Raw genomic sequence first — 20409 nt, 5'->3', positions numbered from 1 at the left:
AGCACTGAATTAAAGCATAACCTGCATATGAGAGTCAGTTTGGATACACACCTGCTTAGCGTTGCCAACCCAGAAGGTGACATGATGAAACCTGACAAACCTTCCCCTTGTATGCTAAAAAGATAGAAGTGCAACAAAATAATTGCATTTGAGGAGAATAATTATTCAAACAGCAAGTGACACAGTAACTGTATGACTCAGGGCTTTTTTCTTCTAGAAGTGAAGGTGAAAATAGTGCACATATGAAACTGTACCATACTCAGCTCCTGCCCAAGTGAAAGTCAGCCTCACCTTTTCACCTTTATCTGTGTAGCTTGTCTAAAACAAAAAAGAAAAGATAAAGATCACTACGCTTCCATTACCATAGGGTCAGGCTAAGCTGCATCTCATATTTCTAATATGACTCTCAAGAATTTGTTATCAGCTGCAAGACTCTCTGGAGTCCAATAGCTCACCCTGACTATCTCGGATTATAGCGAAGTTTCTTACCATGCTGTAATTACAGGTGGGCCTCGGCTCAGTGAAGAGAGAAGTCAAAAATCAGAGCTTGGCCTGACCGCGTCCAGATAAGTACTGACCTGATGACCAGCTGTGATTGGTTCATTTGGATCTACACCCACCTGTCCGCCTCCTTGCTTCTTCATGGACTCAAGCTGAAAAGTTCCCCGCAGTGATCTGAGCTGTGTCACCATTCTTGAGATATGTGCCTAAACTACAATCAGTCTTCAGGGAATTTAACATGGGTGCATTGATGTGAGGAGTTGCAGCTCTAACGGCAAAATTACCCCCATTTCCCCAAAGGAAAAATCCTTTAAAAAAATTTCCTGGATCCAGGCAGTAATCTAGATCACCCCCAAAAATAATATCACTTGTTCCCTATTCCATTTCATAGATCTCCCGAAAATGTAATAAAAACCTGTCCTTAACTTTTTGTGTTATGTTGCTTACAGACAGACAACCGCTGCTTGAAACGAGACGCAGACAGGTCGATCAGATGGTTTTTAGTGTTCACCACAAGAGGGAGCAATATTATGTGGAATAGCTCATGGCTGCTTAAGCAAGCTCATCACCAGCCAGAGCCAGAATTTTCTGCTCACATGTGATCTGATTTTGAAGTTGTCATGCAAATGACAGTTTTGAAGTATTTCTATTTAGTAATTGGTGTTTTTTTTTTTTTTTTTTATAATTGATACCCTTTTTTGTAAGTGATCAGTCACATTAGTGACATCATTTCAGAATCAGAACACTGTATTTTTGCAACACAGGTCTTTGAAAAATAAAGGAAATGCCCTGAAATTCACTGTAAGATTCAGCACGTAAGTTTTCCTGTTCCTTTGGATACTATTCTTTTTTTTTTTTTTTTTTTTTTCCTATTTAACGTCCTTGGAACAAAAATTGCATGGAGCCACAGCTTTAATTCTGTAAGTAAGCATAGATAGATAGATAGATAGATAGATAGATAGATAGATAGATAGATAGATAGATAGATAGATAGATAGATAGATAGATAGATAGATAGATAGATAGATAGATAGATAGATAGATAGATAGATAGATAGATAGATAGATAGATAGATAGATAGATAGATAGATAGATAGATAGATAGATTAAATTAAATGAAAAATACTTTATTAATTCCCAAAGGGAAATTCAATATTAGGACATTTATTGTATTATTATGACATTATGTATTATATAGGACATTATGACACTTATATTACATTTTCAATTGCATAAACTATAAATTAATTGTGTGGTAATATAAAATTTAATACTTATTTGCTTGAGGACGCAATGTGTTTGTCTTTAATGTACATGTATTCCTGCACTCCAGCGCCATAGCTGCCATTATTTGTTCATTCCAGTGACATATGTAAAGAGCTACACATGTCTGAATTCCTTCAGTGTTTAAACCCGGCTGTACTCTCCCTTGTAAAGATGTGAGTATCCGCACGTACTGCGCTGTTTGTGTGTGAAGCCGAGTTGTGCCGCGCTGTGATTTTCTATTGGCGCTCTTTCGGACTTTAGTGGTTTCTCATTGGTTCTCCAGTGGGTGTGTGCAATTCACTGGCTTGAATGGAGTCGATTGTCATTGGTCAGTACGAATGCCGCCGCGCTATTGGTTCAGACGGGTACATTTCACTGCTCATGATTGGTCAGCGTTGTTGTCGTCGCACAAGAATGCGGAAGTTGTGTAGTCTACTGAGTCACCGTTGTGTCAGCTGATTCTTTCTGAGTGAGTAACTCGATTTATTTTTTTAAATGAAGTAACTTTAAACGATGTGGTATCTGCGACATGTTCTTGGGCTGTCGGGCTTGTGATGTACTTGTGAGTCTTGATTTGGTTTGTCGGTTTATTCGGTCAGATAAGCTAATTTGTTCAACTAGCTTGAAATAATGTTGCTATCCGGTAGCTAGCACGCTGCTAGCTTTTGCAAACATTGCCCACTCTCAGACATACTTTCGGTTCGTCGGGTTGTCATCTTAAAGCACAGTGTCAGCCTGTCTTTAGGCAGGTGTCCACTTTCACTTTCATCATTTGTGTATTTAAACTTTATCCTTCTTGTCATTAGTTTTACACCTGTTGTCAGGAGGCAAACAACACCTGATATTCTCTGGAAATGTGTCGCTTTTGGCATCTTTGCCTGGAATTTCCCCCTGTGTGTGAAGGGGAAGAGAAACTGGCTTTGCGTGAGAAAAAAATCTTATCAGTCGCTGCTTTATTGGGATTTTTATTGTACTGCCCAAAACAGATTATTTGGAATAATAAGGGAACTATAATAATAATAATAATATATATATATATATATATATATATATATATATAATTTTTTTTTTTTTTTTTTTAAAGGTAGATATTCAGTTAGCTGACATTATACTGCTAGTGGACAGACTATCCTTACAGTCCTGTTGATGAAAGATTAATATCTTATATTTTCAATGCTTCAGGATTAAAATAAAAAACAGAACCTGCTTTCCCCTGGTCCGTAGTACGTTGTTTTGCCAACGTTGTTTAGCTTAAATTATCCAGTTCCCATTTAGATGTAATTTGCTTTAATAATTGGTAGGGGAGGGAAAAATCGAAAATCGGGATTTTTTGCTTCACAATTTTAATATAATTTTTTTTTTGTTTAAAAAAAAAAAACAAACTATTTTTTTCCCCCAAATAAATAAAAATAATACATTATAAAGTTTTTTTTTGTCATTTTTATTGATCTTTTTACTTGTCTTCTTGGGAAATTATAGCAGCAGAATGATGCTCTGGCTACTGTGTTGTTTTTTCCTAATTGAAATCGAGTAAAATGACAAGTTAAAAAAAAAGGTTTTAGACATTTTTTTAAATCTACAAAAATCAGCAAAGTTGAAGAAATGTGAGAACTGCAATTTAAATCGAATTGGCACCCAAAATATCGGAATCAAATCAAATCGGGACAAAAGCATATCGTCACAGCCCTAATATTTGGCATGTAAGAGTATATTTGATGACAAGACATTGACATTGCTTTTCCATGTAGCTTGTGTTTGATTCCAGATTTATGTGCAGGTGATACTATTTTAGGTATAGGTAGGTATCTTACATTCTTTTTAAATACATGCAACGGAAATAAATTTGTTTAGCAGATAGTAAAATTTTGACTGACTTATATCTGACATTCACATCCAACTCTGTAACCAAGCTCTGGCCAGATCAGATTTTTTTTTAGACTATATTCACACCTCAACCTATGCATAGCTTGTTTAAAAAAAAAAAACCCCAAGAAACTGACATTATCCACCTTTGAACATCTGTGAGCAGAAACTCTACTTTAAAGCAATGCTTTTTTTCTGCACCTTTTCAGCCATAGGGTGAAACCTTATTGCATCTACAGTAAAGGTTTTAGGATCCAGATAAACTGAATCACTGGGAATATCATATAATGCACGCTGCTGCTTTCATAAGCATTGCTCATTTTCCCAAGAATTACTTCTAAATTCCATCAGATGTGAACGTTGTTTTGTGTCTCCTTGTTTTTTTTATTCTAGATTAACATCTCAAGGCTTTATAGCCAGCGCAGTGATCACAATTAGACTGCAGTAGCCTACTGTATTGTGTTTTTTAAAAAAAAATGTTTTACAGAAAGTACTGTCTTTAGTAGCAGCTCTGGGCATTTCTGATGTTTCATATTTTTGGTGGATGCAAGGAAGGATTTCTGGATTATACTGCTCACAAAGTGCTCTCTTGTGATGGTTAATCCTCCAAGCAGTATACTCTAATTGATCACAAAAACAGCTGGGCTACAAAGTGTGATGCTTCCTACCCTGGTGGTAGTTAAACCTTTCCATTTTTTTGACAACAAAAATGACCGTTACATGCATTAACTAGACGCACTAGAAACCCCTTTCACTGCCTTTTATAATCATTTGTATTTTCAGAGCCAAGAAATCTCCTGCACAAGTCAAACCTCTTGTGCCTGCATCAGTTTGTTGCAGCAGACAAAAAGTTCTGGTGAATCGGGTGAACTCGGCCTCACCTGCCCCAAGCTACAAAATAACTAGCTGTTTAAATTCTGATCCTTATTCACATTAAGTAAAGGACACTAGTATATGATGATTAATGTGTTGTCCATCACAACTTCCTATAAAGGTTTAGTGTCTTGTAATTTTTATTTCTTTTTGTTGAATTGATACTTCCACTCTTTTTGTGCAGGTAAAGCATCAGGCACATTTTTTTCTTGATCATTCTGTGATTCGTTTTGCTTTGAGTGGAGTTATTTGAAAACAATCAAATTTTGTGTTTGATTTCTGCATTTATCCTTGGAACTGAAAGTCACGTTTTAATAAAAATGAACGACTATGCTGTGGGCATTACTAAGAGTACATGCCCTGCAGTGTGGCTTCGTTCACTTTGAGAAGGGAGGCAGAGTGGGAGGGAGAAACGAGTAAGCAACAGCTACAGAGTGCCAGAGGGCGGGAGGAAGGGAGGTATGTCATGCACTGGGCTACAACCAGTATGCGTTTTGGAGACAGACACTACTGTGACTTTTTTTAAAGCACAGAGCTGTAGTTCATCCTTAAAAAGGTTGACAAGTTCTCAAGACAAGGTTTGACTCAGCTTTTTGTGCAGGTAAGCAAAGTTTACTCCGAAAACAGCTTACTGTTGGCTGAGAACAGTTTTTCTTCTCTTTTTGTCGGAGCAGTGTGCAAAAGGGGGTGTGTCTGGGGAGAAAAAAAACTAAGTGTAGGGGAAGTGAGAAGACGGCACTGCACAGTGTTTAACTAGTGTCCTTGTAGTAAGTTTATTATCAAGTCTGGTTCTAGATACAAGAAACTGAACACTGTGGCCATGTTTTGTCTGACTGGCTGTGAATGTTGTTGTTTTTTCTTTAAACTTCCTCCTAAATGCAGAATCAGTGTCATTCAGTCATTCAATGAATAAAGGGTTTTGCCTCAAGCTGGTTTACAATGCGAGCTGCCACTGTACTAATGCATCACACTGTTCTGATATCCAATTTTTCATAATATACCTCTGCAATAGATACACAGTAAAGCAAAGTACTAAACTTCAAGTCCTCAGTTTCTACAAGATCTAAAGCCAAATAGATGATCACTATTGACATTTTTACAAGAAAAGAAATCTCACAACTTCAACAGCATGCTTTACAATTAAGATATTTTCCTCAGCTCATTCAGTTCATTTGGGTGTGGAGAAATATTTGGAGTTTGTCCACATTTGCCCTCTCCTCCTCCTGCAGTTATCTGTTTGATTACTGATAATCTGACAGGGAATGTTGAGTTAGCATTTCCTGTAAATCAGTGTGTCTTCAGTTAGCTCAGCTGATCTGTTCCAGTGTTTCTATAGTGGTGTCAGACTACACGTCGTACACGTTCCCGCATGTCTCGCTGCAGCACTGCATGTGTGCTTTTCTTCTTTTTTTTTTTTTTTTTTTTTCACTTGATCTCTTTTATAGTACGTAGAGCTCCCAGAGAGTGTTTTACTTTTTACTTCTGATACTTTTGGAAGAAATGTTGGATTGTGGATATTTAATGTCGTCGTCAGTCTCTTTTAAATGAATGACTTCTATACACAACAGCTTTATGGTTTTAATGTCATTATTTATTCTGCATGTTGCACTTTGGACGGCAGACTTTTTAAATCCAGCCCTTTTAAGGAACAGCACACTTAACAACCGCCCACGCAAACAAGACTGAAGGTAGTGTGTTTTTTTGTTTTTTTTTATGTTGGCAGGATTCTTTGCTGGCACGGCAGAGCCCTGTTGACGGGAGGAGAGGGAGGGATCTGAAGAGGAGTGCCCGGAGTTACTGTCCACTGCACTGGCTGGCAGCATGGTGAGTCAATCACATAGTTGTGGAGGGACATTGTACATGTTAATATCTGCTCTGTTGCAGATTCCTGACTAATTTTAAAACAGATGCTGCTCTGAACACCCCACACCATTTCTACAGAGTAAAACTGCAAGTTAAGACTTCACTCTTTCACAGGAAATGGCACAGTGAAGTTGCAAGTCTTAACAAGGCACAAAGTGTTGCACACAACTTTGACTGAATGTTCTTCTAAACTTATGATCTTTCTTTTAGTGGTCATCTTTCTGGGTTTTCTTTTAAATCCTCACCAAAGCGAAGGTGATGTTTCTGACTGCATTGGTTGGTCTGTCTGTCTGTCTGTTGGCAACATACGTCAAATAGTTAGTTGGGTTTTAATTAAATTGTTCAGGAAATGTCAAAAAAGGAACAAAGAATAAACGATTACATTCTCGACATGCTCTATTCTGATGAAGGAAATATGGAGTTATTGTACATTGATGCATGGGGTTGGTAAATGGGTGGCCTGTTTGGGCCTTTTGTGGTTTTTCTCAGCTGAGTAATCCTGTGGCTTGTCAGACAGTGCTTCTAGTTATGTTTTTTTTCTTTTTGTAGCAGTTACCATGTGTGATATTTTATTTAGATACTGCACCTCTGAATTTTCTGCACAATTTCAACACAATGAATGATACTGTGGGAACTTGTTAATGGGTTTTGTTAGATCATACAAGCTACACAGTATCTCTTGTTTACTCCTTGATTCTGACCACCCCATTTGTTGTTGGAAGCCAGTTAGGGCTCATGTAATTGTTGCTGCATTAGTGACTCCTGCTGCGTCCTCAAGTCGGTCATGCAGACAGAGGGTGTCTAATCCCTCCCTAGTCTCAAGCAGGATCCTGTGGAAGGAGGATGAAAATAACTCTTCCCTCAGCAGCAGTACTTCTTAGTTCAGTTGTAGTTTTCTCAGCAGGGTTGCATCTTTGTTGCGTTGTGGCTTGAGATTCCCGCATGATTCTGTAGCAGTGAATGTGCTGTGTTTTAGGTTACAGATGTTGTATCTTTAATGTGGCTGCTTCCACGTGCCATGCCTTTTATATAGCTCTGTTACTGAGTATGCCTTGACCCCAAAAATTGCAAGAAAATCTGCAATATATCACAAAATTTTACAATATCAAACATTCTTAAATAGAGCTGCACAATATATCATTTGAGCACTGTCATTGCAATGTATGTGTGTACAATAGTTCATCTGTACATCTATCTACAACCTGCAGACACCAATGGGGAGCACATTAATTTTATTTACTACTTCCTTAATATGGGTAGTTGTAAATTAAACATGAAAGAACTAGGTTACTCTGGACCTAGCACAATAAAAGCAAGCAATAAAAGATAAGAAAAACTCTCAAATACAGACAAAAATGATAGATGTAACACGCACAAAAAGAGGTAAGATCAGTGCAGGTTAATTGTCAGCAAGAGGGCAGGAATGCAGTATAACTAAAAGTGCCATTAAAGTCATCTGTTGAAATTTTCATATTTTTACTTATCGTGCAGTTACAAAAAAATCGCAATGCAGGTTTTCTCTTATATTGTGCAGCCTGACTAATAAATAATTTGTTAAATGTTCAGTGATATAAAAAAAGATTGTGAACATGTAAACTGTTGGGAATCAGTGAGTCATTCTGCTGCATAGAGAATGGATTTATCCAAAATTCACTACTTTCCGTGGCACCACAAGCCACTAATTGGTTGGTAAATGGTGCAAGCTACGCCAAGCTTCAACAAATCTGACTGCACAGACTGTTAATATAACATGAGCAGTTAAGTGCTGAAGCTAACCTGATATGAATTTCTGATTTGCAAAACCCAACTTTTCACTAGGATATGTCTTGGCAAACAGGGCTTCATATTAGCTTAGAATATTCAAAATAAGTATATCAAGTTATTTAAATTGCTGTCATGCTCGGTTTTTTGGGAAAAACTTGAAGACCAGAAGACGTGTAGTTAACCTACGTCGTCAGTTGGCATAAATGGTGCTTTAATCCAATCAAGCCCAGTGTGACATGTTAGACTGGATGTTAAAACCTTTGTTTAAAATCCTGTTGAACACAAGCTGGTACTTGTCTTCTGCCCCCTGATAAATAACAGAAAGCAGAAGATTACACTATAATAATACTGGCATAAAATATGGTAAAAATGGAAAATATCCTTAAAAATCTTTCAATTTAAAAAAAAAAAAAAAAAAAAAAAAAAAAAAAAAAAGCTGTTTTATTGCCCTTTTTTCATGTGCTGGGTCTTAAGGTGAACTTTTACTTTCAGCTTAAAAATGGGTCAGTTTTGTTGTACAAGTATGTTTCTATTCCTGTTTTTATATTAGGGTGAAACTGCTGTTTAATCAGTTGTTTTCCTTTTTATTTGCTTCTTACTTGTTTTATTTTAATCAAAATATCATCCACAATGACACAAACGGTTCACTACATATAAGCCTTGTGCACCCTCATTTTTATCTTACTGCTGATGCCATGAAGGCCTTGTACAGTTTAGTTTAAATGACTAGCTCGGTATTTAGCACAAATATGTAATGCTAGCTCTGTTTACATGAATTTTTCCTCATAGTCCGACAAGATGTTACACTGGGCCACAGCATGAAATTATCTGTGGCAGATCTGTGTCTGTAAACAGCTGACAAAAGTTATAGAATCAACATAAACTACAGCCAAACAACTTTTCGCTTGCCAGTCCAGAACAAAGTAGCAGATATTAGCCCATGGCTGTTTCCACCAAAGAATCGCAGCACTTATGTTGAGGTTTACTCTTGCTTTTGGTCATTTCATATCTATGGTGTTCAGTGTGGTTTGCTCTTCTGCCTGTGTTGGAAGTGTTGTGTTTTTTCAGTAACTTCCGATAGTCTCCATGGTCTTCAGTTTACTGCTGCTGCCAGAACTGCTTCCTATGTAGATGTGGACCAATCTGGTGGTATTGCTGCATACTATAGGTAGTAGGGCAGTGATGATATGCTTTCGTCCCAATTCGATTCACATTTTTTGGGTGCTGATTTGATTTAAATTGTGATTCTCACGAATCCTCGATATTGCTGATTTTTGTAGACTAAAAACAAGAAAAATATACAAAACTTTGTTATCGTCATTTTTCTTTATTTCAAGTAGGAATAAACAACGCAGTAGCCAGACCATCATTCTGCTGCTGTATTGCCCAAGAAGACAAGTAAAAGATCAATAAAAACAATAAAAAATGACAAAAATTTTATTATAACTTTTTATTCATTTAAAAAAAAAAAAAAAGCTTTTTTTTTTTAGCACAAAAAAAAAAAACCCCAAACAAAACATCTATTTTAAAATTGCGCAGCGAAAAATCCAGATATTAAAATTTTTCATTAGATTTCCCACCCCTAATAGGTCATATCTTCTATGTCATCTGCAAATTAAATTCTGAATTACTTAAAACACATTTTAAAGAAAGAGAAAGCAATGATTGAATGAGTGTCAAATTCCTCTTAAAAGGCTAATGGGTACGGATAGAATGGAACAGAAATAGGAAGGGTGTCCCAAAGTTCTGGTCAGCTGAGTCCACACAATGCCGCCATGGCTGAGTGCCCAGCTCTCAGCCTTTTTATGGGAATTCCTGGCTTAATTGATAGAAAGGCTGATTAACAAATAATGTGCCCAGCAAGGCAAGTAAAAAGAGAATGCGTAGCGCATTGTCCCATCCCGATCCACTGTTTTATATCATGCAGTTCCATTCACTGGTCTCGCCTTGAATCATTTGTTGTACATTGGGTGTGGTCTGAGGTATTTCCTGAATATATGAACAAAATCAAACAGCTGTGTTAGGTGTGCCGAGCACACCCTTAAGTGTTTCAGTTCTGCACAAGATTAGCTGAAGCCATACCTGACCTTAAGTTATGGTTTGCAGAAGAAAACACATCTGCAATCTTTTGTTAGTAAGTAAATAGACATGTAAGGTATCTGGTTACACTAGAGAGTCCTTATTTTTACAAGTTGCCTGATGATGTTTCTGTCCGTCTGCATTCTTGGGGAGGATGGTGCGACTTGTATTCCAGCAGTTTGTACAACAGGTAATATGATCCTTTTAATACTGTCTTGTGAAGGAGCTTTTAATTGCTTCCCAGCCTTAAGGTTTTGGTTTTTTTTTTCTTTTCCTTTCCCAGTTGAAACAAGACGGAAGGTATTGAGTTCATACTGATGTCACACTCATGTCGCTCTGTTGTTAGCAGGTTAATGAGAGCACGGAAAATAGGACAGTGGGGTGGTTTTTACACTGCCCTCAGTACCCGCTGTGCCTTGTAATGATACCTTGTAGGAGTATTTGGACTAGGACCAGTACACCAGACTGGTGCTTTTTGTGCTACTGTTTCATATAATGTCACTTTGTTCCATCAGGACTAATTCACTTGGGTTTGTGTATGGTTTTCTCTGCACTTAGCAGCTACCAGTAGTGCTCATTAGTTTGTTGTTAAAGGTTCATTTAAGGTTGCCGTTAATGATTTCACTGCAGGTCTACTCAAAGAGACCTTTGGTTCACTGTTTGACCTTATTTGTGAAGTCTGGCTGTCATTGTCTGGTTTAGTACTCCTTCCTTTGGTTCAGTGTAAAGACTTCTATGCAAAGACAGTGTTATCCTGGTTTTTCTAAACACAGATGACAGGACAGGTAGTGACACCAGTGAAACTGAGGGGAGAACTTTGCTTTGTAAAGAGCTAAACATGTTTGCATGTGTGTGATCATGTAACCAGACCAGTAAAAGGACTTAGTGGGGTCCTGTGAGTGTCCAGGTGAGGAAGTCTCTGCATTGCCCGCTTTGTTTCTAACCAGTTAAACTCTGGTTCTCTGGATCATAACACTTTATCTTTTCCAACGGCAGAGATAGATATTTACATGCATTTACATCATGCTAAGGATTTGTTCGATTTTGTTGTTTTTATATTTCTATCAGGGAGAAACGTGAACACAAAATGTCAATGAATTGGACAGTTGATAAATGTTTCTCAACATTCACATTTAGTATCTGGCTGCAGGATGAAAGGTCACTGCTGTAACAAAACACATTTTACGCAATGCTGCATGTGTTTAGCTGACTTATGACATGAAAAATGATTACAACTGATTATTGGAAAACAAATAGGATTTGCTGATTGTATTTTTTTTTTTTATATATACCTTCAAGTTTACAGAAGTTACACTTGTTTTCCATAAAACTAGTTTGTATCAATTAGTTTTTATGAAAAGTGAGTAAACAGATGTTGGCTTGTATAAGTTTAGAGGAAACACAAATGTTTTCTGATGTCTTGGCGTCAAATTGGCATAGGCCTTAATGCCTCATGCTTTATTCATATCTTACTTCCATATCTGTGTGTCAACATGTAGGCTGACACCCTGCATTGGTGACTTGCTGCCCTATTTTCCTAAAATAAAACTGGAGACACAGAGGGCCAAATCTGGTGCTCAGTTCTGTGGCAGGTTCAGGAAGGACTGGCCAGGCAGAGATGGTCATTTTTAAATGGACTGTGGTGAAACAAAAGTTTAATCTGTAATGTTCTTCACTTATTACACCATCCAACAAGCTTTAAATGTCATTTATTTAAAACTGGGTGGCCATTTGTAAGCTAGGAAGTTATTTGAAAGCGAGATATGGACATTTAATTTGAAGCCTAAGCTTTGATTTTAACAAGACTTTTAAATTGCAAATGAATGTTTGTTTTTGAGGAGATAAAAAATGGAGAACGGCTTTGATTAATGCATTTTTTTCAAAGCAGACAGATTGATAGAACCTGACAATGAACAGCTCATGGAGCTGACAGTCAGTTGCTGATTTGCTAAAAGTTTGGTTGAGTCGGGCAAGTCCGACAACAACCAGCTTTATAACAAAAATAATAACGCACCCAAAATAATAATAATAATAATAATAATAAGCAAAGAAACAGAGGTGGAAATCTTAAACAGATTAAGTGAACAGTCTTTATTACAAATTTCAACTCCAACATGAAACAGAACTCATTTTTTCCAGCAGAGCAAAGTTAAAGCTCCAGGAGCAGCTGACAGATCAGATTGTTCCACACAGCTCGGATGTTTCTGCCACTAAGTGGCAGCAAAATGCTGAAACGTACTGATGTGCATGCGTTGGAGCTGATGGAAGTGCAATGGAAAGGTATTCTGTAGCCCTCAGCATGAATTTTGACACATTTACTCACACTAGTTATGTTCAACACTGTTGTTGAATGATTTATCTGATCTTTGAGCACGTGTGAGGTAACACTTGTCTGACATGGAGGAAATCTCACACTCTTTTCTCTTTGGGCTTAACTGCAAACCTGTTAACCTCAGGTGCTCATGGGAACTTATCTTGTATGTAAATGTGGTGTTTTTCTCAGTTCTTTAAAACATTAAGACCTATTTAAAGAGATGTTGACATTTTTGTCTGCAAACTTCCTGAAATGACGGAAACTGTGAGATAAAAAGTTTCCATTATGGAAAGATCTGCATCTTCTCTGCGTAATGAAAGATGTCCTTCAGGCCACTTAAGATATATGAAAGTCCATTTAAATGAAACAGAACTAACTAGTATATTTTTAATCAAAAACGTTTTCTGAAAAAGGTCATTCTAAGATCAATTGTTCAACATTTTGTGATGCTTCATACCTGATTTCATTACTTTTTTTTTTTTTTTTTTTTAACCGCAAATCCAATTGTGAGAGAGCCCATAAATAACCCCTCAATGCCTGACCCAAGAAACAGAGGTTTTTTTTATTTTTTATTTTTTTTTAATTTGAAGTTTTCATTTAGCTCTTTAACAAAATGTCAGACAAAAGACAAATAATTTGTACGTGCTGTTTATTACTGTGTGAATGTTTAAGTGCACAAAGTATCCACCATGGAGCATAAGGCAGGTTTCAAAATGTACCCAAAAGGTTTTGAGCAAAGATTTTGCCATTAGGTGATGCAAAAAGTCTCAGACAGTATGTCTATAAGATCCATTCAGCGTTAAGTGGTTGCTTTTAGCTTTATGTGGATGGACACATTGCAGAAATGTGTCCATCATTTTTATGAAAATGTGATCCATCCTTTGGTATGAATGGCCCTCTGGAGATTAGATCTACATGAGCCACAACTGCTTATGCACACATTTTGTAAAAATGTAATCATACCTCTTAGCACATATGAAATCATTGATGACATTCTGAGAGCCTCATTTAAGCTGTTATTACATGTGTCAGTGGCTTTGCAGCTGCAAGCTTTAATTAAACATGTGGACAACATCAGCTGCACTTTCTCTGCAGAATATAGTTAGTTCTGAAGTGATGCGTCAGAACAAACGAGCTGAAACAAATCACCATGAACGTAAATTAAATTGTTCAGGCATTACTACAAGTCAACCCCCACGTAAAATTAATCACATTTTCATAAGGCTGCATTCTGCACCATCCTTTATGCTCAGTGTACTACATTGTACATGTTACGTAACGTGGGGTCATGCAGCTGTAGGTGAGTGGTTGTCACGACTTCACCAGGGAGAAGGTTGGGGTAGTGGGGGGAGGGGCTGTTTCCCCCGTTTTATAGACAGAAAATCATATACGACACAAATTCAGTGACATTCCCTGATTTAAAGCATCAATGTAGTTCTGGATGGGTTTGAAAGATCACAGAAAATGTAGAGATGCGGAGGGAAGGAATCTGCTGTGTCACCAGAGATCTGCAGACTCGTCCTCCCAAACACCCTCCCATCCTGTCCTCTACCAAGTATTTCCCTTCTGCACCGGATCCATGTGGTGTGTTTGTGATGGGATACCTCTCATCAGCTACACGAGGGAACTCTCGGCTCACCGTGTCAGACTCAGGTTGTGTTTTCATCTTCGGTGGATGTGTGCATGCGTGTGCTTGACCGATGGCCACAGTGTACCGCAGCTCATGTCAGGCGACACGTGTGGAGCTTTAGTGTTTCTTTGCTGAGGGAGAAGCGTATGTATATGGGGAGCTACGGCAACGGCTGCACGGGGAGGGGGGAGGAGAGGGAGATGTGAGAGAGGGAGATGGATGCGCATGCAGAGGGTGGAGCTTAGCATCAGGCAGTTCCCTCTGTCTTCTTTTCTCTCTTGCTTTCTCTTCTCGAAGCACCCCCTCATCCCCTCGCTCCATCTGAGAGGAAACATCTGCAGTTGTTTCTGCTTCCAGCCCAGCTGACCGGGAGCGCCGCTGCTTTGTTTCTACCTTTAACGGACTATCTTCCTCTTCCTCAGCTGTGCAACAGGGACTGTTTTCAGACACCAGTGTGCTTCCTCTACCTTCTCAGGAGTATTGGGTGGACGAGGGGGAGGAGGTGGTGGGGGTTGGGATTGGGATCCTGAATAAAACTGGCATGTTGTCCCACTGCACCTCTTGAGAAGGGGAACTGTACAAAAGGTGGCGGGGGGGGGGGAGCGGGGTTTGGTAGGGAGAGGGGCTTGGAACAGACGGGGTCGGAGAGGCTGGGAGAAGACTGGTTATGCCGGCTCCTCGTGCTCTGGTCGTGCTGCTGCTCTGTAGGCTGCGTGTCATTCAGGCACAGTGCTGCTTTTCCTCGACATGAGCCTCGCAGGAAGGGTGTCCTGCTCCATGCTCAACTGCTTCGTAAGTCCTCCATCTGTTTTTGGTGTGCGTCTTCTGGTTGTGTGCGGTTTGTGCTGGGTGTATATATGGAAGCCCTCCTCTCCCTGCATCGTCTGCTTGTAAGTGCCTGCTTTCCAATCAGAGATGGAGGGGGGAGGGATGTTGTTTGACATATGTGAGCACTGCAGCCACTGAATTAAAGGAGTTATCTCAGTATGGTTTGAGAGTGAGATGATTTTTAAAAAGACAAAAAAAAAAAGCTACTTAATGATACTCTCTTGTGTTGTTTAGAAGGTTTTGAGATGCGGGTGTGTTTGATTGGCAGGGAGGAGAGAAGGACTTCTGACGGAGTAGGTCAGGTACAATTTTTGTGCTGCTGAAAGTACACTGTGTGCCATGGATGTATTCTAAGTGGTGAATGGTTTCAGCTGCAGTTAGAAGTATTGCTGGCTTATTTACTGGGATGTAAGGAAGACTGATGCAGAACTAGGGATTTTCTTCTTTTATTTTTTTCTTGAGTCTTGACGTGGAACAGTGAAGGATGATACCTTGTATATAGTACAGACTGCTTCAGTCTCATGCTCCTGTCTTAACTAATCCTTCACAATGTTGACCTCTGACTTCAGTGGTGTTCAGTTCACTGGCTCTGTTCACAAAATCTTAACTTTCACCAAGTCTTCATTTCAATTTAACGTTGAATTCTTGAGTCAATCTGCCAGCCGTCCTTCATTATTGTCCTTCCATAAAAATATTGTTGAAAGATCACATGACAAAAAACAAAACACAACCAGGTATTCAGGTCAGAGGAGGAACTGCAGGAGGCCTCAGGGGATCACCCTAGTGATTTGGATGTCATCACCTGGAAACTGTGTTTGACTTGCTCCTGTGGACTGATAAAGTTGAACTTTACACTAAAATAACACCTTGCGAGTTCTTAAGTGCAGGGACAGATTGATAACGATGGACTGTGTTTACTTGTTGTTTTACTTTACTAGAGAACAGTGAAATTTATTAAATGCCAGATATTCTGTAGGAAAACATCACATTAATAAAAATACTGGAAATGAAAAATAGATTCCAATAAAGGCCAATTTACAACACAAAACTTGAAACCCAGTCAAGATAAAGAAAAACAAATTGTTTTTTTTAATCTATAAAACATAAAATCAAAATGGCAATCTAGTTTAAAAAATATAAACAGCACTTTTTTTTTTTTTTTTTACAAACTTAATTTGTTTTTAAAAATCAGGTTGTCTTTAGTTTCCTGGATACTTGTTTAGAAAAGAACAGAAATGATGCTCAAGTCGCCCAAACTTCTCAATAGTGGTGGTGATTGTAATAAAAAGAGAAATAATTTCTCAGCTAACTTTCAGTAAAAAGTAAGTTTTGTGGAAACAGTGAAACTACCTTTTCCCTCTCTGACTTTCTCTGTGAACATTTGTAGCCAGGCGTTACACAATTCATGATCTGTCTTTAGCATGTCTGCGGTGCAGCTGACTCGGCACTCTTCTGCGTCAGCGTCTGTATAATTTAGTACACCCGTCCTGGTACTTAAGTGGATCAGAGCTCTGCCAGTCTTCTCCAGCAGAAAAAGGACCGCAGCTTTTTCATCTGCATTGTTGTTCTTCAGAAGTGGAAAAAACATCTATTACTGCTGCACAAATCTGTGTTTATCCCCCACTGCAATATGTTGTCTGCACTAAATGGAAGTATAAAAAGCCTAATTGTATTGGTTCAGATTTTTCCATGACTCAGATCATATTATAGCCACTAGCTAAATGAATCATCAGTGTAAGTAAAACCTAAAGCATTTTTTTTGGAGAGTGATGTGCTTTAGGATGTACAGCTTCCTTGCACTGTATTGATACCCGTGATCACTCTGGGACTGGATGTCAATACTTTACCTAACATAACATAAACATTTAGCGGACAAAGTCATGACCCTGAGAGAGGAAGTCATCGTGACATCACTATCGCAGCATCCTGATGGAGAAATAAAAAGAAGAGCTTTACTAACATGAGACTGCTTTATGGTATACATTTCTTTAAAAATAAGTGTATGAGGAACTCGACTCTCTTTGCAGCGTCCAGTTCTTCTCAGGAGTTGGAGTCCAGCTCAGAGACGACACTAAAATGGAATTGATTGTTTTGAACATGGTGGTCTATGAAATATTCATCTAGTCAGAGAGGAGATGGAAAGAAAAGAAGTGGTTTCAAAGAGATTCCTCACACTCTGAAATATTTTCATACAGATATTTTTAAGTTACTGTCAACTTTATAAAAGAAAAAACATATAAACATTTTCTTTTCAGGTTAAATTCGAGGCTTCTGTTTGCTTATCAAAACATCCATCCATCCATCCATCCATGCATGCATGCATGTCCAATACCTGTCTTTATTCAACTCTTCTTAAGTACATTCTGTCAGTCTGTATGTGCTGCTTCTAATGTTTCCAGTTCTGCACATCACTGAGCAGGTAAAAGCTGTTTGCACATATTCAGAAGGGCACCTCTGCTCAATGTACCTCTAATCTGTTCAACTCTATGACAAACTGCAGTCAGATTAAGTGAGTAATCTAGCAAGGAGAGTAAATTGTTAGTGAAAGTGAGATGGAAAGAAACTCTGAAAAAGTGGTTGTTGTAGCCATGGCAACCAGACACACTTGTATACGAGAACTGTGCCAGTTCTTTTTCCGACTCCACTTGTCCTACCTCTCGATTGTCACATGATCAGTCCAGTTTGTATTTCCATTTGTATCCATGGAAAAATCTCCAGATCACTAAAATCCGGTTTTATTGCAATAAAAATGAGCCCTGCATCTGATTCCCTCCATATACACGCTGATGATCTGCCTTGTCATGGCTGTTCTGTCGGCTGCTGCAGCACTCGTTGTAAGCAATCCTTCCTCTGCCAGTGCATGTTATCCTGACTATCAACTCTGTCACTTTATATTAAAGTTATGCATGGGTTAGCATGTATGAATGCACACATGCTTGTCAGCTTTAGCTTTCTTTTTTTTTTTTTTTTTTTTTTTTTTTTTTTCCTTTGGTCGCTGTTTAGGCAAAAAAAAGGTGGGGGAGGGCGGGCTGGCTTACAGCAGTGACGAAGCAAAAATGTGTTGGGCGCAGGACAAGCTGTGCTCCATTTTTGTGAGTCTGTTGGAAGTGAGAGCATTTGTCTTTTCCCTTTAATCTACTATAAGCTGATTTTCTGCAGAGGGATGCACAAAAAAAATCCTAGATGCTCTGATGCTTGTGTTTGTTTAGAAATGTAGAGCTCTGTCACCTGTCTTTACTGAGTGCTGTTTGCTTTGCAGAAAGGATTTAAGATGCTGAAATGTCAAGGTTGTCTGCAGGAAAGTTGATCGCTCACTTCATTTCAAGGTGTCCAAATACTGCAACAATGATGTCTGCACTTTTGTGTATTTTTTTTTTATCTTTTGTCCTCTGCCGCTTAGATAAAGTGCCATTTTAGCTTGTTTCTTTTGCAACAATGCAAAAATCTACACTTTCTTGTGTTTTTAAAGTGCACTAATGGGGCCTAACAAGTATGCAGCGTCGGGGCTGCTCCATAACTTAATTGAGTAAATGGTGCCAAGTAATGTCAGGTGATGCAGCAGAAAGTATTTGAGCCAAGGGACCTGATGTATTATTAATATAGGATCAGTCATATGTGTGTGTCTGTGTGTGTGCATAAAAAAATCCAAATGCACGTTATTCTGATTTATTCAGCATTGTATGTTTTAGTAACAATTTATGCTGCATGCAACAGTAAATGTTATAGTAAGTACACTGTGCTGGGATGGGAGGCTGGTGGGTCAAGCTGCCTGGTAACAGTCTGCAAGATGTGCCTGTAATGGCCTGAACCTCACAGGAGGCTCCTGACAAATGGCCACTGTCATAGTCACCTGCTCTCAAGTTAAAAAATAAGTCAAATTGATGGCACGCAGTCGCCTCATCCATCTTATGCTGTAGGATTTCACAGGTCAAAGTTCCAAAGATGAATCGTAATGTGCTTTAAAGACATTTTGAAGAGTTCAGATTAGTCTAGAACTGAAGCTTGAAGGGCCGACTGGAGCTTTACTTCTCAGAGGCAACGTAGTTTCTGGGTTTGGTTTTAGAGATTTAAAGTACAATGTGAATCTATTTTTGTCTTGTTGCAGTATGTGTCACAAATCACAATTATGAGCCACCGAATGGGGAGAAAACTTTCCAAACCTCACGAAGAATTTTTGATTCAGAGACAGTAAGAATTGCCAATAACAAGCTGTGAATGCCATTGCAACATTTCAATAAATCCAAGGAACTTCAGTGTCAGTGGAGCCCTCAGATGTCTGCAAGAACTGGTTATTTAATATTTCATAAAAGATTTAGTCTGTGGCGCGTCGGGTTGTGCATTTAACTGGCTCCGTATCTTTAAATGCCACATGAGCTGTAAATTTTTGGACTTTCTCGTCACCTTAATCAGCTGCTTCATTAAAACTAGCAGTTGTAAAGGCATCAACAAAAGTGCAGAAGTAGCAACGCTTCATGCTTTTCCACGCCCACCTCAAATATCCCACCAATCACAACATTACTATTTGGAGAAGCAGAGAAGAAAGTTCTGATTGGCCGATGCGTTGGGAACAAGCCGCAAGCTGTCCCCAATCACATCCGTGAGATGTGGCCTTGAGAACAAGACAAAGTTCTAATTTCTTGCAGAGTATAACGAAGCTCTAAGTTGGGTCTGATGATATCTTGGAACGTTTCAGTGAAAGTGGCATGTTCAGGTAAATGGTAAATGGACTTGTACTTATATAGCGCTTTTCTAGTCATGCAGACCACTCAAAGCGCTTTACACTACTTGTCACATTCACAGGCACACTCATACAACACACTCATACCCCGATAGGCACATCAGAGGGCAGCTTGGGGTTCAGTGTCTTGCCCCAGGACACTTCGGCATTTAGTCAGGGGAAGCCTGGAATCGACCTTCCAACTTTCCAGTTGAAGGGCGACTGCTCTTCCTCCTGAGCTACAGCCGCCCCAGGAAGAAGGGTCTGAAGTTCCACATTGCAGCTGGTCCATGTTTAAGCCCTTACACGAGGCCCTTTTCTGCTAGTCTTCCCCTCTGTCTGGTTGTTTATTAAATACCAGTTGAGCTGAAAGAGGAAAAAAACAGGAATTTAGACAAATTGACCTTTTTTTGCTTTTAAAAACAAGTGAAAGTAATTTTCTATTGATTAAATAATCATTTGAGCTCAGCAGTGCAGTTAATTGTTCATTGCTTTGCCTCCAGCAACAGTAAAGCTGAAAAATAATGCTTGAACAATCTATAATCTGTGCTGTCTCTACCTTTGAAGTCCAATGGTGACATGTTGTTGACTTGTAGGCGTGGGGTTGTCACTGTAGGGACACAACCTCCATCTGTTACCAGTGGGTCCAGTGAGTGGAAGACTTATTGTGTGGCTTAATTAGCAGCTTGGACCTTTTTAGATGACAGATG

At 38.8% G+C, this 20409-nt stretch overlaps 1 protein-coding gene across 2 annotated transcripts in view; it reads left to right on the top strand.

Annotated features, from left to right (window-relative positions):
* Nucleotides 1–5001: 5001 nt before the first annotated feature.
* mtmr4 (myotubularin related protein 4) overlaps nucleotides 5002–20409 on the top strand; it is a 37172-nt gene continuing 21764 nt past the window's right edge. For both annotated transcript variants that reach the window (XM_079247724.1, XM_079247723.1), the window contains exons 1-2: nucleotides 5002–5105; nucleotides 6228–6328. In XM_079247724.1, coding sequence (XP_079103850.1) covers nucleotides 6326–6328 — 3 coding nt within the window. In that variant the 5' untranslated portion in view covers nucleotides 5002–5105; nucleotides 6228–6325. The remainder of the gene's footprint in view (nucleotides 5106–6227; nucleotides 6329–20409) is intronic.

Source organism: Telmatherina bonti, assembly GCF_933228915.1.
Source record: "Telmatherina bonti genome assembly, chromosome: 10".
Taxonomy (NCBI): Eukaryota; Metazoa; Chordata; class Actinopteri; order Atheriniformes; family Telmatherinidae; genus Telmatherina; species Telmatherina bonti.
Note: the sequence above shows the minus strand (reverse complement) of the source record. Positions and strands in the feature narration are given on the sequence as shown.